A 27,772-nucleotide genomic window follows, 5' to 3' on the forward strand; every position below is an offset into this window, starting at 1 on the left:
TTTTTGGAAATACATGTTTTGAAAATGAGTAATATTGTGATGCAAATTAACTCATTACGTTCCTTGAATTTTTGTTAACTGGATTTTATTGTTCATTATTTATTGCAATTTTAAAATTCATATTTATTTATAGATACATAATCATTCAATCAAAACTAATCGAATTAAAATTTTTGAAAAAAAATATACTAACCTCAACAAGGATTAAAAATATTCCTTTTTGAAATCCTTGCACTTTTATGCCATTTTCTCCTTGGTAACACATAGCTTGCTACATGGTCATGTGTGAAAACACTGAATGCCATTTTCTTTAAAGTACGAATGATTCTTACTTGTTACGTTATTTTTTCATAACAAAGTTTACGACACATTTTGAAATCATTTGTCTATGAAGGATATCATTTGTCTATGTAAGAAATCCAGCTAGAATGAAGATAGTCAATATTTTTCCTTCTCCGCTAACAAACCACAACGGCTGGGAAAATGTCTTAGCTGCAAAACACATGTATTTATAACTGATGTTCTGTGAGATAAACAGGAACTAGACGGAAATTTGACACGCCTTAAGAAACGTGCTTTCTTCAAATATTTGAAGATATAGTAGCATGATAATCCACTTGATGAATTACTGCTTACCGAAAGAAAACAAAAATATTTCCAATACCACATGTTTTTAAATATCACATCCTCATTGGCCTCTGAAAACTCTTCTAATTAATCACGTTCAAATCATCTGATATGAGATGTTGTTTTTATCAGCGGAATCTATTTGTTTTCATTTTGTATAAGAATCGAAGCAAACTAAAACAAAAACATTCCATTCGCCATTTTCTTTTGATACCGTTTTTAGGTCAGACATGCGTAGTATCCTATAGTATATATAATGCGCTGAACTCCAAAACTGAGCATTACATTTTATATAAACCTTTATTGCACTCGATTTCAAGGATATTTGCTTATGAAATTATCACATATGACGCATTTCATTCCTATATTGCCATGACAAAAATTTCAGAATGATATATATCACACTTAAGAGAAAAAACGTCCAAAAACCGCAGTATGCCTCAAAATGAGGTCTCTGACGAATATTATATATACTTCAAAAAAGGGTACCTTCACAAAACCGATCAAAATAAATTATTTACTGAGAATTTAATAATGTTCTTGCGCTTATTTCATCTACAAATGATCGACTATTATAACAGAGAAAGTTTCATTGACGTATCTTTCCTAATAAAAGAGATAGAGCAATTTAAAAAACATGCCTTCACTTAGCGGCAAACGATTTTATGCCAGTAAATAACGCGTGCCGCCAAGTGATTGCAGTTTTTTAAAACGAAACCGCCAACGGATTGGATTCGGTTATATATAAATATATATATATATATATATATATATATATATATATATATATATATATATATATATATATATATATATATATATATATATATATATACTCCATATGAAGGCGACGAAGGTATATAGAATCATAAGAAAGGGAAGGTGACGATATAAAAGTTAAAATCATTGTTTTTATCATATAGCTTGGTTGTAAAATTATCGTTATCGTCTTCCTTCAAGTAAAATATCCAAATATGAAACAGATGTGTCAGACTCGGTGATATCTTTTCACTCAAGCTCACCAGGATATTTTATATCGACGTAGGAACTGAAATTATTTTTGATTAACAGTACGTCGTCGATATATCTAAATGTCGAGTTGAAGGCCACAGCAAGTGTTTTCTTCTTTTCATGCATTAGAGAATTTGCTCAAATTCTGCTTCATCGCTTAATCGCTTAATGGGAATTCCAATAGATTGTAGAATACCTGATCTTCAAAAACTGCATAGATATTGTCAATCTTTCTGATGTTAACTTGTGTGCGCACTCAAAATGTGTTTTAACAAAACAATTTTGCAAATGACCAATGACCAGGTAAGTAAATTTACGAGATCTATTTTTATTGAAAACGCAGCTGTCAATAATATCAAAACGACTACACTTTGATTTATCACGGGGCATTGTTATGTATTAAGTTGATTAATCGTAAGTTCTTAAGCTGTAGATTTTGGTAAAATTTCGTGATTTTCGATTGTCCAAAAGTTCTTTGGAATTTTTGAGTACGTATCAACGTCTAATTCACCACTTCTTGACTATATTGTGACAGAGTACTCTTAAAGGTTTCCTTCACTTCTGTCAATATCCCAGTGAGGATTAACGAAAATTGCTTACTTGAACACTTACTTGTTTGTAAGGATTTTTATGACGTTTCGCAATCCAATATATGCTCCTGGGTAATACGAAGATGAAGTACCTATTTAGTTATAATACGCAAGGGTTTATCTCCAGGCACCGTGAATTTCATATGGAGACACCACCATTTGCCGCTGGAGAGCTGCAAATTTTGTCCTTTACTCGGCCCTCAGGGCCACTGAGCAGGGAGGGATCTTTTTTGTGCCAGCACCTACTGCGACACGGGACCTCAGTTTATACAGTCTCTTCCGAAGGACCTGTCTCCACGTCCCGCAGTGGGATTCGAACCCGTGACGTAAGGATTGACTCCATACTTCGCGACTCTAGAGCAGAATCTCTAACCACTGCGGCGCCATTCGGGCGATAACTAAACAATTGATAAGTATAAAGTTATCATTAGAAATGATGCCTCTTTCAAAATTGTGAATGCCTTTAGCTTAACACATGAAGCACATGCAATCATTTAAAAGTTGTTGCATGATGCTCAAGTGACCTGTAGGGCATATGGACCCCTTGTTCACATTTACATTCCTTTAAATGGATGCTGGAGACTATTTTCAGAAATAAAATATAGCAGACTCACTGCTATACGCAATGTACTCTACCATTTCTGAAATCCACAATACGTCGAGGGTTTAGAAATGAATGCTGAGAAATACAAAGAAAATAAAAACTTTGTCTAACTTACAAATGTTAATCATGATTAAGGGAAAATGCACAAAAATTTATAGGGATTACAGAAGTGCATCTGATAAGATTTCTTATCATTATCAATACTAGTTGTAGAATATCACCTGTTATATAATTATCTATCCCAGGTACAGGCATGTAAAGAAGCAATTGGATGTCACAGACGCCTTTTTCATTGTATATTGTAACGCTCCGTTCTTGAACAGCAGTTGAGAGGTACAACAGAAGTGGATTTCAATTAAACAATAATATTCTGATTAAATGGGATTTGACATAGTTCGATGGGTACAAATATAAACAATTCGCCCTTAATGATAGATCGATTAGGGAAATTGAGTAAATTAATTTTGAGATCACTAAAAAAGTTAGCTATTCTGACCAAAACTTCAACTATTATAATATTGGATTTTTACCTTCAATAATCAGAAATTCAAATGTATTGACGAAGAATTATCATTTAATTATAAAGACTTTTTCTATTGTCAACTTCCCTTACTTATGCAGCAATATACCTTCATCACCTGCATAAGGAGTATTTATATCTCAGTTGATTCGATACGCAAGAGCATGCTCTACGTATGAACAATTTCTTAAACGAGGTAAATTATTTACAAGCAAGTTGATGAAACAAGAATATCAACAGTCTCGTTTAAAGTCATCACTTTGTAAATTTTATGGTCGATACAATGACCTTGTCAGCAAATACAATTTATCATTGAAAAAATTGCTGACGTTTCTCATACCAATTGTTAGTCCATTATTTATACACTGAATTGACCACGGATTTTTTCCGTTATTTCCTGATGATGACAACGAGCACACGGCGAGTGTGACCGGTCGGCAGGGGATGCTCACTCCTCCATGGCACCTGATCCCACCTCTGATGTTTCGGAGGTCCGTGTTTGCTCTGCTCTTATTTTGTATATTTGTTTAATGGACATTGAGATTGAATACTGTTCGTTATTTCCATATCCTTCATTCATACACTCAAAATTAAAAATTGCTTAGTAATTTTTTTTACTTATTTTAAGTAATCTGATTACTTAAGATAATTGTTGATTACTGACTATGATTGAGTATTACTAAGGATTACTAAGTAATTCACGAATTACTTAAAACTTCTTCTTGTAAGTAAATTAATTACTTAAAGTATATTAGAATTCATTCAAAAAAATAATTTAAGTAATTTTAAGTAAAATAATTTACTTGGATTTCCATCATCGCCCTTGAAAATATTTTTTAATAAAACAAAATATTAATCAAATGTTTCTAAACAGTTCTGCGTCTGAAATTTTTGTTACAATTAAATGCCTTATTCGTTAAGAGATATAAATATCCCAACTTACATCCTTTAAAGTGACCTAGTATATATGTTTTAGGTAAACTATTAAAATAATTCATGGAAATATAAGGAATTGAAACTAGAAATAAACATCTGCACGGCAATGTAGAATAAAATAAGTTGACTATAGAAGAGTCCTTATTATTAAAATTCTGTTTTTTCTGACAATACGTCAATCAATTCCATATGTCAGATTCTCTTTTATCAGAGGAGTATCAATTAGATTAAATACAAGATTAATGATTTGTTTACTCACATATTTTAAATGTCAACTCAAAACCACTTCTAAATAACCCAAAAAGCTTTTTTTTCAAATACTAAGTAATTCTTTGTATTTACTTATTTTAAGTAAATTATTTACTCGTCACTGTTTCTATAAATATAAAATTGTATAACTTAAAATTACTAATAAATATTTTAAATTACTTATCATGACTGCTATGGTGACAAACTTTTTTACTTAAAAATTACTTTAAATAAGTAATTTGTTTACTTGATTTGAGTAAAAGTAAGTAATATTTTTTTGAGTGTATATCGACTCGAGATATCCCAGTGAACTTAAAAAATAAAGACACCACGAAGTTTACCATATTTGTATCATATTTCCTGTTTGTTATCTCTTTATCCTTCATTTGGATGTTTTACTTACTTAAGACGAAAAGGGCCAACAACGAAAATAAATTTACGAATATAACAAATGAGATGGCTTCAGCTTTTCCGGCAACAAATTCGTTTTTCTATTTCATGTAGTAAAACCTAATTTTCACCTGCATATGGTGATTTCGTTTGCTTGTGTAATACTTTTTTCTGCTAAATCTAATAATTACAGAGATTTAATATCTTTAACATCTGTTTACTAAATGAGAAAGAATAAGAGGGAATATCGATTTCATTTCATGATATGTATATATATATATATATATATATATATATATACTTATATATATATATATATATGTATGTATAACAATATTTGTGACAACATTATCCGATCAGACTATCTATTGGTTGACTGGATGCTGAAATAATGCAAATAAATTAATTAAAACATGTAAAAAGAATCGAAAATGTACACAGAAATTCACCTTGTGTGGGATTTATTCATACTGTACCTGGGCACGGCTGAGTGTTGCATGCCTCTGTTTGAACTGATTGACCAGGGCATTGAAGCCCTCCATAAGAAGGAGAAGGGTCGTCACATCCTCTCATTCTGATATGAATTCCCCCATCACAAGGCATGTCACATGGCCGAAAGTTACCCCATTGACCCCAGTTACCGTTGACTACAATTGTTGATCATTTATTTGTATCACAGTGTTAAAACGAACAAAAAATAATTTCAATTAAAGATGGAAAAGTACAATAAAGAAAGAAAACAACAAAATAAAATCAACATTTTGGCTTCCATTGAAAATTGACAAATTAAACAAAGAGTAGGAAAAAAGAAAACCTGGACAACTCCTGAGATTGCACAGTTGGCTCTCCTTAAACCTTCCTGTGCAGTTGTTACCTCCATATTCAGGTGCAGGATTGGAGCAGTTTCTAATCCTTATCTGAACACCTGCCCCACAACTACTACTACACTGTCCATATCCTGACCAAGCTGACCATTGTCCATCAACTACAAATCAGTAGAACATGTTCAAGTTAGTACTATAGTTATGGATGTACCGCAGGCTTTTTTAACTTTTGCTTGCGCTAGCAAACAATATTCAAGCTTAAAGTCAATCTAAACAATACAGGAGCAGTGCAAAAATGTGCACGGACCTCCGAAACATCAGAGGTGGGGCTAAGAGTCTTTAACAGTAAAAATCTTAAAAAATGAGAAAAAGTCCGTGGCCAATTCAGTACGCAAATTATGGCTTGACAGTACGTAACACATCATTCAGCATTTAGCTTAAAGACAGGTTGTACATGCTGATAAGGTCATTGTAAAGACCTTGGAACTTGTGCAAAATGGCTTCAAGTAGACCGTTGATACCCATGTTCTTCAATAGCTTGCTTTATAATAGAAACATACAGCGTGTTCTTGCGTATCACATTTAATAAACTGGACCCGGTTGTGTCAATATTTAATGAATGATTAAAGCTTCATTAAACTGATCATTTTAATGGGTCATTAAATTCTGTTGTATCAATGTTTTAATGGACGAATCGGTGCATTAAACCTTCATTAAATTCCTCAATTTTAATGAAGGTAAGGGGGCTTCATAAAGTGGTCATTAAGTATGGCTGCCTACTTTATGCTTTGTTCGCTTGGCAGAAAGAGAAGAATAAGTGCCTTTTTTGCCTTTTTCACTGCACACTATGGACGAGAAAATTGGGAAATGATACCGTTTTAAAAATAAAATAATGGACGGTCTGTCGAACCTTCAATAAAGACTATACGCCATTCAGAAATACAAATACATCACCTACCTTGTTAACAAAATTATAGGTATAAAAGATGCTTCTTTAAATCAAATCACAAAAGAAATCCCAACTGTAAACCAGGGAATCCAAAATACTTTCAGTATATTTGTAAACTAAGTGACGTCAATTCTTTCGTCATCATCTTTGAGGTGGTTTTTGTCTTTATAACAAAGGTAAACAGTAAAAATAAAAATACAGCTGCTACTTTATGGTCGACGAATATCAATGAAATCATGCATGTGAATAATATATATCAGAGATCTTTTTCTATATACTGTAATAGCAAGCCCCCCCCCTCCTTACCCCCCCCCCCCACACACACACACCTTTCAGCCTATCGTTATGAAATATTTGCACAGATTGTCATTTTTGCGTTTTAACATTTTTTTTTACATATAAATTAATTTCTTTTTTTAAAGTTTTAGTCATTTTTGATAAATACTGTCACAAACCATCTACTTCTACCACAAGTACATATAATGTTCAACGGATAAAAAAAAACGCTTAAGGGATATTTTAACGGTTTATTATTTTTTTTTATTCATGGCTAAAGTCAAAATGTTATAAATTACCCGGTATTCATTGCATTGAGAAAGGTATATTTTAAAATACGAGTATAATTTGCCTTTATCAGTTTTATTTTTTTCAACATTTTATAAACATGTAATTTAGTATTTATTTTTCTTAGAGATCATAATTGAAAGATTTAGATACATTGTAGTAAACGATGTCTCATCAAGCTATTATTTTATAAATAACGTATTTTAAGTTATTTATAAAAATAGTCCTGTGTCTGTATCTAGTTAAATTGTCGGAAAGACACTAATGAATTAATGCAAAAAAAGTAAATAAAAATGCAGAACATAATTACATGTACAATACATATATGAAATCTTTTTCGCAAAAAGGTAAACGTGATTCCATTTTGCGCTGTTATACTCTCCCATATTTTATCCTTTTCTTATTTGTTTGTATTGAACAATCTTCGTGACTTTCCTATTAATGATATGGTCGATACAATGACCTTGTCAGCAAATACAATTTATCATTGAATGAAATGCTGACTGACGTTTTTCATACCAATTGTTAGTCCATTATTTATACACTGAATTGACCACGGATTTTTTACGTTATTTCCTGATTATGACAACGAGCACACGGCGGGTGTGACCGGTCGGCAGGGGATGCTCATTCCTCCATGGCACCTGATCCCACCTCTGATGTTTCAGAGGTCCGTGTTTGCTCTGCTCTTATTTTGTATATTTGTTTAATGGACGTTGAGATTGAATACTGTTCGTTAAATCCATATCCTTCTCATTGATACTTTCATCTTTTCGTATTGTAAGGATTAAGTTGAATTTTCCTAAAACTCCACCCCATTATTATGATTATATCTATATGTACATTCGTTGAATGAGTTCATTGTTTGTGTGACAGAATTTTAAGAATGAATTTATAGGAATAGAACAACATAGGAGTAAATGTAGAGAAACAAGAGGTCCATGGGCCACATCGCTCACCTGAGAAGCTTTGACCATTTTGTTCTTTACCAAATTTCCCCCTTGTTATACATAATGCATCCCCACCCTACCCCACTCATCATAATTTAGACATTTTGAAATCTACACTACCCCATCAACTTTCCATGGGCACATATGTTTCAGCTTTTTTGGCCCAGTGGTTCCTGAGAAGAAGATTTTAAAAGATTTCTCTTATATATTTCTATGTAAAACTTTGATTCCTTATAATGGCCCTACCCTTCCCCCGGGGGTCATGATTCCTACAATTTAGAATTTACACTACCCAAGAATGCTTCCTCATAAGTTTCCTCATATCATTATACCAGGATGCTTCCACATAAGTTTCAGCTGTTCTGGCCCTGTGGGTCTTGAGAAGAAGATTTTCAAAGATTTTTCCTATATATTTCTTTATAAAACTTTCATTCCCCGTTGTCGCCGCGCCCTTTCCCCGGGGGTCATGATTTGAACAATTTAGAATCTACATTATACCAGGATGCTTCAACATAAGTTTCAGCTTTTCTGGCTTATTGGTTTTTGAGAAGTAGATTTTCAAAGATTTTTCCTATATCTCTCTATGTAAAACTTTGATACCCAATTTTGGCCCCGCCCTTCCCCCGGGGGTCATGATTTGAACAATTTAGAATCTACATTATACCGGGATGCTTCCACATAAAATATAGCTTTTCTGACCCAGTGATTCTTGAAAAGAAGATTTTTCACATATTTTTCCCTATATATTTCTACGTAAAACTTTGATTCCCTATTGTGGCCCCGCCCTTCACCCGGGGGTCACGATTTGAACAATTTAAAATCTACATTATACCAGGATGCTTCCACATAAGTTTCAGCTTTTCTGGCCCAGTGGTTCTTGAAAAGAAGATTTTCAAAGATTTTTCCTATATATTTCTATATAAAACTTTGATTCCCCATTGTCGCCCCGCCCTTCCCCCAGTGGTGATGATTTGTACAATTTTAACACTGCATTATACCAGGATGCTTCCACATAAATTTCAGCTTTTCTGGCCTAGTGGTTCTTGAGGAGAAGATTTCAAAGACTTTTCCTATATATTTCTATGTAAAACATCAATTCCCATTGTGGCCCCGCCCTTTCCCTGGGAGTCATGATTTGAACAATTTAGAATTTACCCTATACCAGGATGCTTCCACATAAGTTTGAGCTGTTCTGGCCCAGTGGTTCTTGAGAAGAAGATTTTCAAAGATTTTTCCTATTCATTTCTATATAAAACTTTGATTACCCATTGTGACACGGCCCTTCCCCGGGGGTCATTATTTGAACAATTTAGAATCTACATTATACAAGGATGCTTCCACATAAGTTTAAGCTTTTCTGGCCCAGTTGTTCTTGAAAAGAAGATTTTCAAATATTTTTCCTATATATTTCTACGTAAAACTTTGATTCCCCATTGTGGCCCCGCCCTTCCCCCGGGGGTCATGATTCCTACAATTAAGAATCTATATTATACCAGGAAGCTTCCACATAAGTTTCAGCTTTTCTTGCCCAGTGGTTCTTAAGAAGAAGATTTTCAAATATTTTTCCTATATATTTCTACGTAAAACTTTGATTCCCCATTGTGGCCCCGCCCTTCCCCTGGGGGTCAGGATTGAACAATTTAAAATCTACATTATACCAGGGTGCTTCCACATAAGTTTCAGCTGTTCTGGCCTAGTGTAGCATCCACAAGTCATGTCACGTCATTACGTAACGCTATGTGACTCTTAGCAAAACAATGCTTTTTCAAACCCCAAATTTTACTGTTTTTCCGCTCTCAATGATTATTTCAAGAATATAGATATGAAAAAAAATGATTCAACATTGTTAAATATTTTTTACTATCTTTATTAACTTTACTACTCGTAAATATATATTCGTCAATTGAAAAATGCGTTTTACTGAAAAACTTACACCTGAAATATAGTAGGTAGTAATTGTCGCGCTTTTTCATTCCGCTATTTCCAGGACAACAAAGGTGCTGAAAATTTTCTTTTTTAAAAACAGACGTTGGAGAATTTACCGAACAAAATTATACCAAATGTTACAGATGCAGATATTACCATGAAAGAAGACTGCATAAAGTAAGTAGTTTTTGGACAACATTTTCACCCTTCAATAGAACAGGTTGCATAATTCATGTGTAACAACATTAGATCGATTCAGAATTTAATTCTCTTCAAATTAATATGCATGGTATCTTAATAAACATCTGTGCTAAGAAGCGCTTTTAGAATAACCCCACACATGTTTTAAAATTCATTAAAGAAAATGACGCCGTCAACGAAGCTGACGAAATCGCTAGCTTGGGTTACAGTGTTTGTTTACAGTATCCAAGGATATCTTACGGGGAAGAACTCTTCATAGCTTCAATATGGGGTGTTCCATGGGGATTTTTTTTATTATTAAATAATGCCTAATTAAATTCTCTTAACTGGTATTGTCGCCTCTTCAATGATTTTGTAAAAAGCAAATACAATAATAGCGTGTATTACCAAAATACATTGAAATCCTTTTTAAAAAGTATGTGTATTAAAAAAATATATTGGGAGAGGACACTTTAGACTGGTCGTTTAAAGTGCACCAAACAATTTATTTAATTTTTTTTTTTGGGGGGGGGGGGTTATGCTCTGGAGGTCTGGGTAAATATAGATGTTCTAAAAACTATAAATACGCAAGAAGATAATTTTTAAATAAAAATTATTTAGTATAGGCATTTGATGTATTTTTTTTTGCATACGAAAAGGGTTTTTGATTTATAAATACGCTATTGATGAGATTTAAAAAAAAAATGTTCTGACTACTCCACTATCCTTCAAATAATGCACTCAAATTTCTATTAAGAAAAAAAAAATATTTTGAAATCCCTAAAAATAATGTAAATAGTTTTTAGAACTTGGTGGAAAATTTGTCTCATCGCTATTATTATTCAACAAGCTGACCATAAGATGTCTTGTACTACTCCCAGGATTCTAAATTCTGATGTCATTAACTTTAAAAGAACACATGGCGTATCCGAAACTGCCCAGCGGATTGTGTCACATTCTGGTAACTGTAACCCGACATCAATTAGTGTGGCTATTAGGCGACTGTGGTCAAATATGAAAAATTCAGAAAAACAAATCTAAATCTGAAGGTAGCAGAAAGCTTACAGAGTTCCTAGGAACAGAATTTGCTCATTATTAATAATGATAATTTCCATTCCTACGTCGACACGATATATCCTGGTGAGCTTGACATAAAAGATACCAGAGAGTCCGACACTTCTGCTTCATACTTGGATATTTTACTTGAAAAAGACACTAATGGTAATCTAACAACCAAACTATATGATAAACGTGATGACTTTAACTTTTCTATCGTCAACTTCCCTTACTTATGCAGCAATATACCTTCATCACCTGCATACGGAGTATTTATATCTCAATTGATTCGATACGCAAGAGCATGCTCTACGTAAGAACAATTTCTTAAACGAGGTAAATTATTGACAAGCAAGTTGATGAAACAAGAATATCAACAGTCTCGTTTAAAGTCATCAATTCTATGGTCGATATAATGACCTTGTCAGCAAATACAATTTATCATTGAATGAAATGCTGACTGATGTTTTTCATACCAATTGTTAGTCCATTATTCATACACTGAATTGACGACGGATTTTTTTCCGTTATTTCCTGATTATGACAACGAGCACACGGCGGGTGTGACCGGTCGGCAGGGGATGCTCACTCCTCCATGGCACCTGATCCCACCTCTGATGTTTCGGAGGTCCGTGTTTGCTCTCCTCTTATTTTGTATATTTGTTTAATGGACGTTGAGATTGAATACTGTTCGTTATTTCCATATCCTCCACCTATAGTATCAAATACGGTGACTCCCAAAATGCCCGAAGCTACATATCTGATCAGTTCTAGCGGTGATGCCTTTTCTACAGCAATGTCCATTTCAGACTCAGTGTTCAAGGTAAACCAGAATCTGACTAAGGAGAAAAAAAATAGCACTAATGTCTGAGTTGACTGGAACAATATCTCACATGCAGACACTCAACAAAAAATCAGAAGATGTAATAAAGCAAAATAGAGTGCTACATGAGAAACTGAAATCATCAAATCAAGCTGTCAAAAGCACTAAACGAAGAGTGGACTACTGGAAGACTAAGTGTAAAAAAAATGGAAACATCAGATGACACATCTAAAGCACACTACCAAGCACTTCTAAATGAGCTACAAGCTGAAAATGACCAACTTAGAATCACTGTCATTGAGCTTCAGCATACCCTTAAGGTAGATCGCGGGTTTGCTGACGTCACAATAGGATTTGACGTAAAAAGATTACCGCGTTCAGATTAGCAAGCAAAAAATACCTTCAGCAGTACTGTATGCAGTAAAAAGTGAAATTTATATTAAAGGTTGCTTGGTGTTTTTAAATATTTTGTTATATAATTGAAAATAATTGATGTACTGATCAAGGTTGTCTATAAAAGTATACGTAGTTTTTAACGCTAATATCTGTTGTGTGTACGTACCTTTCTAAAATACTATTGCCTAATTGTTAATACAATACAAAAACAGATCCACCGCCGTTGTGTCTAGAGCCTGTCCTGCATTTTAAATTTTTGTTCACTTTAATGAATTTTGTTTTGCTTGTTTAATTTAGTCTACATAGTACATACTAATCTACTTTATATTATTTGTTAAACAACCATCTCCAACTCCATTTTCTTCGCGATGATGTACGCTTAGATTGGTAATATTTTTATGCGCAACAATATTGTCTGAGTCAAGTACAGGTATAAGATTTTTAAAAACGAGAAAGAAATGGACATTATATGGTAAATTAATATGCTTATCATTTGTACATGAGTTTCTCTTATTGATGATTTTTTTTTTTTTTTGGGGGGGGGGGGTTAATTAGATAATTATCAACAGGAGAGACGTTAATGATTTAGGTAACATCACCAAATAAAATATCACCTAATAAAATATGTATGTCCAATAAATTTTCATCTATGATTAACTCAGGCTCTTTTCTTGACAATGAATAGCGATTCGGCGTACAACTCCGATTGGTGTTTTATGTGGAAGTTGGGGTGTCAAGGCAAAAGTTTCCGGCTAATAGGAAGCAATTTCAGTTAAGGGCACATCTACTCGTATATATTTTCAGTTAGGGGTACTATCCACAACCAAAAATTCCTCGACAAGCACAAAAAAGGAGGGGGGAGTATCAGGCATTTTAATTGAGGGGACGCGAGCATGCATGTGGTAGTTATGTTTTCTAGAGTATTAATACCTGTTTTCTATAGTGTACTGTATGCTTTCTATAGTATTCTAAATATCGGCAAAGTAGTGATAAGAAATTGCCTTTACGAGATTTTGAAGGGAAAATTGAAGTCTTTATTCAGGGATAGACAAAAGTAATTAATTCTATGAAGTATACATGTATACAACGTTGTTTATAAAACTATTTTCATTCAACTGCACTATTTCCGATTTAAAATTGGGTATATTTTATTAATAGATAAAAAAGATACAAAAATATATATATTTGAAAATGTTGTCAAATCCGGTATGATGTTTCTTTTTTTTCTTTCATCCATGTACGTTTCTTATAATTTTTCTGCACCCCTAGCCTTACGTTTATTACGGGTGCAACGCTGTGGGTTACCTATGACTATGATTATATTCGGGAAATTGAATTCACGGATTGTATGTTTTATTTTGAGTGAATTGTTGATTAATTCAATTTTTTCCGAGTCATGCAGGCATACGAAAATAATGACGTCGCACCAACGTAATATAACGTCATGATGAAAATATAATACTTTTGCTGAAAAATTGTAAAACTTTAAATAAATCGATTCTAAATTTACTCCACATTCATTGTATCCAGTAATATAAAATTCGTCTGCTTCGTTTTAATGTTATGATTATGGTTTTAAAATGTGTTTACTTTCAGAAAAGGGACATTTTACTATATATTTCATTGAAAAAGCGTCATCTGTTCTCATCATCTTTAGCGCATTTGAATTACGATTACAATCTAACCACGCAGACGAATCTCATGTAAATTTTAGAAAGAAAAACTTTAAAACGAGAGGAGTAAGCTGACAAATTTTTAGCCTATGTTTTCAGGCAGACAGTAAACCCGCGATCTACCTTAAGGAAAATAATGATGAAATTTCCTATCTCATGGAGTAGCTGCATGATTTTACTGACACCAAAATCATCAATCTATTTGACAAGAAAGAGGAAGCATTCACTCCAGCACTTCATTTGTGTGTTTACTCTATTTTCAAACACAATGTCCCATCAACTAAAATTGGTAATTTTTTTTCTGATTTGTTGACTTGATGTATGCACCAACATAAAGTAAATGCACATTTTACATAAACGTTCATATTTTAATTTAGGACCAGCCATAGAAACCTGTTTGAAGTTAGCAGGAAAAGAACCTGACCGACTAACTTCTCCATCAACAGTTGTTAATATAGACTCTGTCTAGCCAAACAACAACTACAAGAAGAACTGTTAGAAAAATTCAACACCACTTTGCACACAGATGAGACATCGAAGTTTGGCATTAAATATGGTGGGTTTTCTGTTCGTGATGAAGAAGCTGATTATTTTGCATTAGGACTTCGTGAAATGGCCACAAAATCAGCACAAAACACACTGGACACATTCAAAGTAATTTTACAGGGTATTTCTGACAACGAGGAAACCCAGAAGAATGTTGGAAAAAAAAAATTATCTGCAATATCTAAAATACGATGAGTGATCGTGCTGCTACAGAATTAAAGTTTAATGAGGTATTAGAAAGTTACAAAGAAGAGCTACTACCACAGATACGGGAAGATTACCACGCATTGGATGATGTTGAAAGAGAAACAGTTAGCAGACTAAACAATTTCTTCTGCGGTGTTCATGGCCTGGTACATATGGCGAATGCGGCCCAGAAGGGATTATGTAAAGCAGAAAAGGGAAATTTCGATGGAAACCCGCCACTTTTTTGTGAGAATTTCTCTAAAATTGATGAATCGGGTTGTTTTCGCTTAATAAGAAGTGCATGCAAGGCTTTTGCAAGAAGAGGTGATTAAAAGTGTGTGTGTTATGTGACCTTCCGAACATACATGCAGTCATTTCTTACTGAAAACAGAATGATCTCACTTCCTCTGCAACCATTTAAGGGCCACAGATTCAACATCTTATTTCAAAATGATGCATGCCTTTACTTTCTTCATCTTCACATGACTGAATTTCTGGAGAAATCAGATATTGAAAACAAAAGGCTTTTAAAATCTGTTCTCTCAGATCTTAAAGTTTCTTTTTATGTTGCCAGACTGAAAGCCCAGGGATTGATTTCAAAGATGATTACAACACCCCTTTGGAATATTCTCTAGAAAAAGGATACATCAATTGAAGCTATGACACAAAATTATCGCCATCTATCAACTGATTTGGCGGATGTAACTGAAAATCTTGCTGATTTTATAAAGGGGATCGTTCCAGCTTTAACAGGAATAGACTTAATATAAGGTAGGATTCTTCTCTCATTTCTTGTATTTAAAAATTAATGAAATTTTCACAGAATCAAGACGACAATATTACTAAGTGATGGTATCAGTAAGGTTAAATTTTACCGTTTAATATTAAAGGCAAGGTCAGGTCAAGGTCATTACCTTTTCCTGGACATTAAGAATAAAAAATTACTGTTTCCAATTATGCGATCCCTTCTTGTAATTTAAAAGATTGAATGTTTTTTTTTTTGACATACTACCATATAGGGCTTATTAGATAATATTACTAAATTGACATGGATAATATAAATAAAATGGATATTTACTAATCCGAAAAAATTTTAGGATTTATTAGTTATTTTTATATGCTTCCTATATTTAATTTTTTCCAATCTTCACATATATTAAGGTTGTCACATAAAGGTACAAAATTATACAAAAAATAAACGTTTTGATCGTTTACTAAGAGAGAAATAACAGTTTTTACGGATTTTTGGCTCAAATCTGTACTTATATTTGAAGCATTCAAAAGCCAACGTAGTTCTGGTATGTGTAAAAAATCTTATTTTTTTTTATATATTTTGAAAATTTAGTCCCTTATTATTATTTAACTTACATTTGAAAATTTTGTCTATTCTTTGATTGCGTAAAAAATATAACTGAATTTTATGTTCTATAATAATTTTGAGAGCTATAAAAGAAGATATTTTCATACGCCACCATTCCGCCAAAAATATAGTCCCTGCTAATTTTCAAACACAGTTTACCATTTCTATTTAAAGTTGTATAATTTTGATGAGGAAAGAAAAATATGGTGTTTTAAATTTCTTGCATCTAAATATATAAGACATATCAACAAATGTACTTATAATTTTCCATGTAGTCTGAAACCAAAGAAGAACCCTACCTTAATGGCGACGGAATTTTTGAATTCCTGAACAAAGAGTTTAATTATGACACTGATGTTGAAATCATTCTTTGTGTCTTGTTACCAGCGATCCGGAAAGTAGTACTGCATGTCTATAAAGACCACATGCCAGATGGTGAATATGAAACTTTTACTGAGGAACTCTAACTGGCTACTAAGAATGTGGACAAACATAATTCTTATTTCGAGCGACTGTTCGCGTACATGGATCAAATTTTAAAAGCTAAACCTAATATATCAGCTCTAGCTCTTGAGGCTTACACACTTTTCCTAATGAACAAGACATCCACATGGATAATAAGAAACAAAGAGGACCTTATTTCGGAAGCTATTAAATCCGTTTCCACTGAAAGAGATTTATTCTCAAAAAGAAAAAGAGAAATTCAACGACAGAGAGAGGAAAAAACAGGAAGAAGAGTTCCGAAAAAGAGCTGAAAAAAGAGAAGAAAAACAAGCACAACTGGAAAAACAGAGTGATGACATTATTTTCAATGGTTTATGGAAATCAGCCCGCGAGTGTTAAGGGGATGAAGAACCTTTAGCTAAAAAAATACCTGTCATTTAATTTTTTTCATATTTTGTATATATCTTATTTAGTATGTCCTACATTTTATAAAGCAGACATATCAATAGGTTTCTAGATTTATTTCTGAGATATTGAGTGACAAATACTATACCCCACAGTGTCTGAGCGGAGTTTTTATTCTCCGTGTTGCTGGGTCCATTACTCGGTCGATAATTGAAATTTTTCACCATAGATAAAAAATATACCAGCGGAAATGTGTCTTTTAAAATACTTTAGAGTATGAATAGGGTTAAAAAATCGAAAAAGCAAGATTCTTTTGTAACATCACATCTGGAGACGGAAATTTACGACTTTTTAAAGACAAGTTATAGCATAAAAAAATTAATTTGCAAAAAATCCTATCATTTAATATTTGAAAATTTACGTCGAAGTTCAAGGTCGTCATTGTATTGATTAACTGTAGAAATATCGATTGGTGAAGCTGAGCTCAATATTGCACGGGGCAAAGTTAAACGAGTCATGATCATGAGAAAAACGTGTCATGTTTACATTTCTCGAGTACGGGAAAACCCTACTATGACGTCACACATTTGCGAAATAAGCTTAGTAAGACATAACTACAATATATTTCCGTCAATAACCATGTAAAAATATTTTTTGTTTTCAGCAATTCATAAAATATCAAACCATGTACTGATCATGACCCGTTTTTATGATATTATGTACTACCCATGTTTTACCTTGTATAATCTTACTGTACTAAGATCAACTATGACGTCAGCGACTCGTTGGACGCGCAGTGTAGGGAAAAGAAGAGAGGATCAATCTATTCCTTAATTTGAGTTTGAATGTTTTTAGTTATTTTTATACAAGATAGTGAACTCAAACAAACAGTATTTTTTTTTTACAAATACTGTGGTTTTAATCTGGTTTTTTACATATTTTATCAGAGATTATGACGTATATTAACTGAGTCACGTGACTATACATCCTTCATCCCCTTAATTGAGAATAAAGGAGTATGACAAAGTCAATGCTTTGAAATCCCAGCTCCGGTACCATAAAAATGTTTTAAAGCAGAATGTTTTTGAACAAAAACTTTTCTCATTTTCTGGAAAGAGTCATGGTGGAAAAAGACAAACATTGACACAAAAGGAACTTTTGTCAAATCTATTAAAAGTTATGAAATCTTTTTAAATTAACCATGAAAATCAAATTACTACATTTTTTACATTGATTGCCTGTGTTAGTTGATTGTTTTTATATAATCTAAACACTATTACAAGATTAAGCTTTTGTATTTAAACTGATCTTATAACTGTCAAGTGCCGAAGATTACCGGTAGATACCATGCATTTAAAATATGTACTTTTACTTGAGAAGAAAATTTTCATATATTTCTTTCTATATATTTCTATGTTAAAGTTTGATTCCCCATTCTGGCCCCGCCATTCCCCCGGGGGTCATGATGTGAACAATTTAGAATCTACACTATACAAGGATCTATACTATACAAGGATGCTTCCACATAAGTTTCAGCTGTACTGGCCCAGTGGTTCCTGAGAAGAAGATTTTTTTAGGACCCAACCCTATTTTTGTCTTTTCTTGATTATCTCCCCTTGCGAGGGGATATGTCCCTTCATTTTCACAATTTAGATTCCCCTTCACCCAAGGATGCTTTGTATTAAGTTTCGTCAAAATTGGCCCAGTGGTTTTTGAGAGGAAGTGGAAAATGTGAAAAGTTTACAGACGGACAGTCGGACGGACGGACGACGGACAAAATGTGATCAAAAAAGCTTACTTCAGCCTTCGGCTCAGGTGAGCTAAAAACAAAGTAAAATGTAAAAAGCACGAATATGAACAGCTTACTGAGACAAAAGAGGTACATATAAGAATACGTAAATGGGAAAAAGAAAAAGATGTGTTACGGGAGCCCCCCCCCCCCCCCCCCGGTGCCTGTAATACCAAATAATAGACAAGTGGACAGAATAAGAATATAAGCGAATTACACATACTTTATGTTGTATTTCTCTTCCATCCCCCCCCCCCTGCTACTTATATTTATGATATCGACAGTTCTCTACATAAGTTCTGTTAAAAGTTGAATTTCGCTAGAATTAATTTTCTTTCCCTGATTTCTATTACATTTGAATTGAATTCCGTAAGAGTAAATAAAAAGTTACTAAGCCTATATCCTTCAAGACAATCAGAGACTTCGTTAAATCACGTGTTTTTTTTTTTTTTACTTTTTTATTAATTTTCAGGTCATAATTAAAACAATATTTATCTGGGGTTGATTAAAAAAAACTATTTCATTAATTAGAGATTATTTATTATAAGTATTTTGTAAACAACGGAAACGCCCACAGATACACTCCCAGAAGTATTAATGCATTGTATTGTGGGATATTCCTCTAATGTTAATAAATTTTTAATGAATTCTTAAATATTTAATGATTCATTAAGTAATAAGACTCTAATAAGGGTTTTGTACAACACACTTTAATGACTTTATTAACTTATGTATCATAAAGAATTTAATGAATCATTAGGTTTAATAATTCATTAAATTAAATGAAACGTTGATACAACCGGGTCCTGGTTGACATCAAAACAATTTACAGGGGATAAGGATATATCGCTTTATACGTTATAGAAGTTGACGATTTTAAGTTCAAGTAATAAGGCCTTGTTAATATGTTACCATTTAAGTAATTTTCTAGGAGAATGTTCAAATACGAAGCACTTGTGCTAGACCCCGGTTTTTTCAATATATGCTAACGAGGATAAATTGAGTCGACATGTAATTGAGAGTAAATTGTTAATTGAAAACATATCGTCAATATACATGTATCTTAATGATATTTTGATGGACACAGCAAGTGGTTTTTTCTCATGAAACAATTTTAATTTTAAATATTTTATTCCTTTTATTGCATATAAAAATTAACAGGTGGCCCATGGGCCACATTGCTTACCTAAGAACAGTGGCTAGGAAAAGTATAAATTGTTTTGATTATTGAAAACGTTTAATTCAAAAGTAAACCCTTGACCAGTTAGGGTTCTGCTATTCTTGAGAAGATGGTTTTCAAAGAATTTTCCTAAATATTTCTATGTAAAACATTTGTCGGCCATTTTGGCTCCGCCCTCCCCCCGGTGATCATGATTTGAACAAATTTTAATCTACACTACCTGAGGATGCTTCCATCTAAATATGATCAATCATGGTTTTGTTATTCTTGAGAAGATTTTTAAAGACTTTTCCTAAATATTTCTATGTAAAACTTTGGTCGGCCAATTGTTGCCCCGCCCTACCCCCTGGGGTCATGATTTGAACAATCTTGAATCTACAATACCTGAGGATGTTTCCCCAAATTTTCATTAATTCCCAATTATCTCCCCTTGAATGAGGGCGTGGCCCTTCATTTGAAAAAACTCAAATCCCGTTTACCCAAGGATGCCTTGTTGCAAGTTTGGTTGAAATTTGGTTCAGCGGTTCTTGAGAAGAAGTCAAAAATGTGAAAAGTTTACAGACAGATAGACGGAAGCCGGACAAAATGTGATCGGAAAAGCTCACTTGAGCCTTCAGCTCAGGTGAGCTAAAAAATTGTCCAAGCTTAAAAATGTTGCTTTGATGGGGGAATATTTGTTATTATACTGTAGTAATGAATGATTCTATTAGTACTAAGTATTTTTATATTCTTTAAATAGATTGTTTGATATGTTTATACCAGGGCAATGGAACGTGTTGCACCGCACTGCTTCCAGTGAATCACCAATGCAAGGAAGACCACCTCGTGCCGGTTGAGGATTACTGCACTTCCTGAATCTGACTTTCCAGCCGTTTCCGCACGTTTTATCACATGGACTGTAGTTACCCCATAAACTCCACGATCCATTTACTGCTGCTTGAAAAGATGTCAAACGAAAATAAACATATCTGAATTATATTACACCTTATTCTAATTTAAACTTTTTTGCCTTTACCTGGACAAGGGCCTGGATGACAGGTCTTGGATTCTGATGACGCACCAGAACAGGTTCCATTACAACTCCTATGTCTTTGTTGGGAACCGTTTCCACAGGTTACACTACAAGACGTCCATTTTCCCCAAGACGAAAAGGTATTACTGCAATGACTTCCATCTGCTCCAATATGAAAAGACTACATTTCTTTTTTTGAATGTGTTAATGAATTTATTTGTTTATTTTGATTAATATTGTGTTTTATCTCAATTCTGCAAAATCCAAAAGATCCAAAATTGTTCAGAATTTTTCATTGAAAATAACCGATATTACATTTAACTTACTGTGTACTTTCATAACACTGCTAGTAAGAGAGACAAACAAAATTATTTAGAAGTTGTTTTTTGGTTAGAGATGGTTTTTTTTTAAATATATTTTTTTTTATATATTTTTATATCTATCATATGAGGGAACTATTAATATTTAAATATTATTTTTTTTGTGATTTGCTTTAAGGCATGTATAAACTAACATTGTACGGCAAAATGTTGATTAAACAATGTATTTTAAAAAAAAAATCGCTACTAGAATAGGTGAAAGTGACTATCAAATGCGCTATCGCTCTTATCCTTAAAATTGCGCAGAAAATCTTGCGAAGTTAATTGCACCATATATTTTCATTACATGATCTATAGCGTTATGGTGAAAGACTAAATATTAGTTCAGTAAAGAATATCGTCTGAGTTCTCTGAATTAATGAGACTAATATTATAGATTATATGTTTTACTTTCAAGAAAACGACCGTTTGGATACGAAACGCTATTTTTTTATTAAAAGAAATAAACATGGACAAATTTCTTTCCAAACATATTATCATGAACGAACATTTCCAGGTATACATATCCAGCTCAATGCGGTACTAATGTGTTATTTGCAATATTTAAACGCGACTTACAACAAATGCATTTTCCAATCTCCCCGAACTGTTCGCAAAGACAACTCCCGCAACAGCCTGATCTCCTGCAGTATTGACTTGTTCCTTCCTGTGCTGCAATCAAAACATTAAACAATATGACAACCAATCAGGTAAATTTTCAGCTTGCTTAAGGCATATATATTCTAAACTTTTTAAGCTCACACGCAGCAATGTTAAGGCTGGATAAGGGGGCGGGGCCTAATTTATACCGGAAAATTGTACTGTGACGTCACATAAAAATATGACTTTTATGTATTTCTCATTATAACTGAAAATGAAAAAAAAATGCAACTTTTAGCTGTATTACCATAATAAGCACATCAAAACTTATCAATGCATTTAAAAAAAAAAACTTGCTAGTTAAATGCCATGTAGCTGGTTATAGACAAAGCATTGATCGCGATGAACTTGTAAACATGACGTCATTTTGGTAAAAATGACTTATTACATGTGCTGTGAGAGGTAGATTGAGCTATTTTTTAACAACGAAAGATGTGTTTTACTATTTAAGGTCATACGCAACATAGTTTGAACTTAATTGGGTTCTTCCCTGGAGTTGAAGAGTTCCACTAAATGAATGACCTGTGTGCAATATTTTTAATGTCTATATATGGATTTGTACGCACCTCTTTTAAATTATTTTTTGATGAAAAAAAAATTTGGAGTTTATGTTTTGTAATTTTTATACATTTTTCTTTGAAAAATGCAAAAATTTTCAAAATTTAATATCTTTTTAAAACCCCTCGTAAGGCATGTCGATTTTTTGTCTATGAACATGAAATGGTATAATAAGTTTAAAGTTGGAATATCTTGAAAAATTATCAGTAGGTAAGGTACATTGCGTATGTCCTTAATGGAATATTATTAACAGGTTTTAAATAGTCGATTAATACTAATGCATAACTATTGTTTAGTACGATTATTAATTAACCATAAATATAATATAATTAATTAATTAAGCCGTGTTTTTATGTACAAATTACGTACATTTTACATCGAGATGCCTCATTAAATCGCACTTTTGCAAGGACATACACTTAATAGATCTTAACCATTTTTGATTATAGATGAAGGATATTTTTTCTCAATTTGAAAAGTGATGCTGCTTTCTTTAAAACGAAGGTGTGATTTTATAAGTACGCAAAATATTTAGTAAAAGTCAAACATATTTCGACATTGGCTTATTTACCTGAAATTTTAACTATCAAAAAGCAAATTCCATTCAGAGCGGCAGCATTTTTCAGAAACTACAAGGTATACAGAAACAAATATCTTGAATTTTTAATTTGAACCAAGGTATGCCCCTGCGATATTGAAATTTGTTCATGACCTACATTCAGTACACAAATTATGGGTTCATCACGTGATTGTCCATCGATGGGACCAAACTTCATACAGTACAGAGTTGGTTGTACTATGCTATTTCCATAAGTATTTGTTTTCTGTGGTGATAAATAAAATTATTAAAATAAATTCAGTTTTAAAAAGGTCCCCCGTGTTTGCACGTCTAGTTTCCCTTGATTTCTCATAGAAGGACTTATCAGTGATGCGCGTGGTTTTTTCGCACAAATTAAGGTCAAATTGTTATGATGTAATAATGTGTATCAAGACAAGAAAATACATTTTTCAAGATTTTGTTTACATAATTTGAGTTTCAAATCATTTAGTGAAACATAATTCACACAGATCAATTGGTAGAACTTTGTTATCTTCATGGATGAAAAATAACAACTATTTTCATTTGAATTTTTGTAGTTTCTTGTAAATTGTAACTGTTTTTATCTATTCTCTTGAAAGCAATAGCTCTTGGCAGAAACGTAGTGATACATACAGTCCAGCTAATGTAATTTGTATTTTCTGTACATTTTGACTCTTTAACTCGGGATGGTAATAGTATTTTTCCATTTGTTTGACTGCTTTCTATGTTGATAAAGTGGAATTTTTAAGAGTCAACTTCTAAAATCTAGAATCATAAAAAAGATTACACACTGCAAAATTTTAATGTTTCAAATCGTAAATGCAGAAGAATTCTTCTTTTCAAGGCAGGAATTTGCTATTAAAAAAGTAAACAATACTTCATTATCCTACCCTTAAGTGTGGTTTCATTCTGCAATTTTGTCCCTCTTCCGTGCTACATTTCGACGAAACCAAGGGGAATAATGGTAAATGAGCAAATATTTTTTTTTAAATACTTACAAAAAGAAAAAAAATCAAATACATGGTTTTTATTTTTATATTCATATGAAGCAGAATTTATGCAAAATCTTTTACGTGAAAAGAAGAAAACACTTGCTGTGGCCTTCAACTCGACATTTAGATATATCGACGACGTATTGTCAATTAATAATGATAATTTCCATTCCTACGTCGACACGATATATCCTGGTGAGCTTGAGATAAAAGATACCACAGAGTCCGACACTTCTGCTTCATACTTGGATATTTTACTTGAAAAAGACACTAATGGTAATCTTACAACCAAGCTATATGATAAACGTGATGACTTTAACTTTTCTATCGTCAACTTCCTTTACTTATGCAGCAATATACCTCCATCACCTGCATACGGAGTATTTATATCTCAGTTGATTCGATACGCAAGAGCATGCTCTACGTATGAACAATTTCTTAAACGAGGTAAATTATTGACAAGCAAGTTAATGAAACAAGAATATCAACAGTCTCGTTTGAAGTCATCATTTCGTAAATTCTATGGTCGATACAATGACCTTGTCAACAAATACAATTTATCATTGAATGAAATGCTGACGGACGTTTTTCATACCAATTGTTAGTCCATTATTTATACACTGAATTGACCACGGATTTTTTCCGTTATTTCCTGATTATGACAAGGAGCACACGGCGGGTGTGACCGGTCCGCAGGGATGCTCACTCCTCCATGGCACCTGATCCCACCTCTGATGTTTCGGAGGTCCGTGTTTGCTCTGCTCTTATTTTGTATATTTGTTTAATGGACGTTGAGATTGAATACCGTTCGTTATTTCCATATCCTTCTTCATGGTATCAAAGAAAGCTCGTTTCATACAATATCTAAATACCTATGGTAGCATCGTATAGTCGAAACATCCTACCATTTATGTATAAATTTTTCCTTTAAACATCCACTTTGGAAACTTAAGATCTGTTTAAAAGACATTTATTCTAGTCATTATATATGTAATATAACGAAGGCTTTGTCATTGTACTGCAGTTCGAAAACGGTAATTTTTATTACAACAATGTGAGCTTAATTCGTGCGAAAAACCATGTAAGCTTAAAACTTGCGTTAAGCTGTACACTCTACTGAAATTTACTAAATTTTCTCTAAAGATCTTTTTAGGAATTTTGTTACACTATAAGACGTCAATTCTCCCCAAGCAAATATGTATTTTTGTCTTTCAATGCTTATCAGGTTCATTGCAGCTAGGTTTTGCTAACTATATATAAAATTGACTAAAACTCGTTTTTAAAGATGAATTATATCATTTATTCAAATGACGAAATCAAAGAAAAATCAATTTCACATACAAAAGAGGGGATCAGACTCACATGCTCAGATTGTTAATTTAGCAAAATATAAAAATGTCTGCTCCCCTAAAAAAGATTAGAAAAAAGTACATTTAAGACAAGAGAATCAACCTAATAAGAAAGATATAGCAAAAAGATGGAACATCTGAACAAATTTGCCACAAGATGTGATCATATATCACATCCGTGCCATCCAAGGTCAGCCTGCAAACAAAATACTATTTCAATTAAATTAAAAGTAACAACAATTGTCCAAATTTTAGCCAGCAGTAATTCACTGGCTTGTTAAGATAGGACTGGAATTTGATAATCATCAAACAAAGAATAACATTCAAAATCATGCATATACAACCATTTTTTTTATGGACAGCAAGTAGGCACTGACCTGCCTTAATGCTATAAAAATTCATTATAAAGGAAAGGCATGGATTTATCAATTCTCGTTATATATATATATGAGTCAGCAAGCAAGTCGGGTGAGGGAAGGGCTACCAAAATATTTACAGCAGTTATTTACTGGCCTGTCTCAATCTGAACAGTACAATGATATAAAAATATTCGCTAATAAAATTAAATGAACAGCAAAAGCTAATCGCTAACTTGCTTTCCATATACCTAACTTAATATGCATTTTTACAGTGCAAAAGACTCAAATAGCAGTTAATCACTTACCTGTATTTACCTAACTATCTATTTGATGATGCAAGTTAAAAGTTGAAACGATTTTATCCTAATATACCAATGTAACGAGTTTGAATTCCAACGTCCGAGATGTTGAATGCAACTCTCTGAATAACTTAACTTTGCAGCATAAGTGGCTGACTCTATTCAAAAATCTGTGACCTTTGAACCGTTTAGGGTCAAAGCCTGCAAAAGCTTTGGCCGTCGAAAGCTGAGAAATGACATACGAGTAGGTGACAGGAGTACCAGCAGTACATGAAGCTCCTGAAAGAAAAAGCAGCCAAAATGGAACAGGTAACTAGGTTCAGATCTGTAATAGCTGTCGGGGAATATGAGTCGGCCGCTGGTCGAGGTGAGGAGCCTTCTCCCCGACTGCCTGAAATTGAAAGCGAGACAACTTATCTGCTATAATATTGTATTTACCTGGTATATGCTTTGCTCAAAACAGAAGGCTGTGCGACAAGGAGACCAGAATTTATCTGCGTACTAAACGCATAAGAAACTTGTCCTTAATAGATTGTTTTTTTTATAATGTGCACCATTGCCATCTTGCTGACATAAACAAATTTTTTTATTGCTCATTTTTGAACCCCAGATTTCCAAAGCTTAAACAATTGGGAACAACTCTTTTATTGTAATACGTAAATCAGCACAACTTCCATCCCACTCACCAACCGAAAACAGCCGCATATCCCAAAGACCCTGTAGCATCCGTATACAGACTAAGAGTATAGGAGGATTCCCAGACTTCAATGAACCAAACTGATTTTCCATTAAAGTGTTAAATGAAATGAAGCCACATCGTGAGATCCGCTCTTGCCTCAGACGAGAAAGCGAATAGAATGCTGAAGTTTTTTACACCGACAGTTATGTTATATCAATCAAACGCCGTAAAAAAGGCTTTTCCCGGGATTACCACCACACAGGCAAAGTTCAGAAGACCTATAAAAGACTGAAGATCCCTTAACATATTCTTTTTTCCCTTACAATATTGCATGAGTAGGTTGGGACAATTTGTGATTTTTTCCTGCGAAAAACGACTTACCATTTCCTGCGAATCTTTATCAATGCCATAAATAGTCAGAGATGTAACAGGTCCAGAAGTTTTTCCTTGTTAATAGGTATGTTAACTCTATTTCATAACAGAAGAAAGTTGTTCAAACCATGCTTGCATTTGTATGATCCCGATGGACCTATGACGGAAAAGCCATCTAAAATATGTGACAAACCTGAAGCACCTAGTTTTTTTAACATAACCCACTGTACGCCTCACTCAGTTTTCAAATATTTGACATGAGCAACTAGCCCCCATTGGCAAACAACACTCATAATAATACTTGCCTTTCCAAACAAAACCTAGAAGATGATAATCAAGATAATTAACTGGCATTATACGAAATGCATCTTTGAT

The 27,772-nt window shown here is 33.2% G+C and overlaps 1 protein-coding gene and 1 pseudogene across 1 annotated transcript in view; one reads left to right on the forward strand and one right to left on the reverse strand.

Annotated features, from left to right (window-relative positions):
• Positions 1-5,244: 5,244 nt before the first annotated feature.
• Positions 5,245-27,772, reverse strand: part of LOC134278592 (thrombospondin-2-like) — a 43,628-nt gene continuing 21,100 nt past the window's right edge. Inside the window, exons 2-7 of the mRNA XM_062760894.1 lie at positions 22,129-22,221; positions 21,194-21,352; positions 20,938-21,114; positions 5,742-5,912; positions 5,404-5,574; positions 5,245-5,310 (exon numbers count right to left, since the gene is read on the reverse strand). Coding sequence (XP_062616878.1) covers positions 5,276-5,310; positions 5,404-5,574; positions 5,742-5,912; positions 20,938-21,114; positions 21,194-21,352; positions 22,129-22,221 — 806 coding nt within the window. The 3' untranslated portion in view covers positions 5,245-5,275. The remainder of the gene's footprint in view (positions 5,311-5,403; positions 5,575-5,741; positions 5,913-20,937; positions 21,115-21,193; positions 21,353-22,128; positions 22,222-27,772) is intronic.
• On the forward strand, positions 12,240-17,203 carry LOC134278583 (uncharacterized; annotated as a pseudogene).

This window comes from Saccostrea cucullata, unplaced genomic scaffold (genome assembly GCF_032062105.1).
Source record: "Saccostrea cucullata isolate Sc308-1 unplaced genomic scaffold, CSIRO_AGI_Scuc_v1 ctg2787, whole genome shotgun sequence".
NCBI classification, from domain to species: Eukaryota; Metazoa; Mollusca; class Bivalvia; order Ostreida; family Ostreidae; genus Saccostrea; species Saccostrea cuccullata.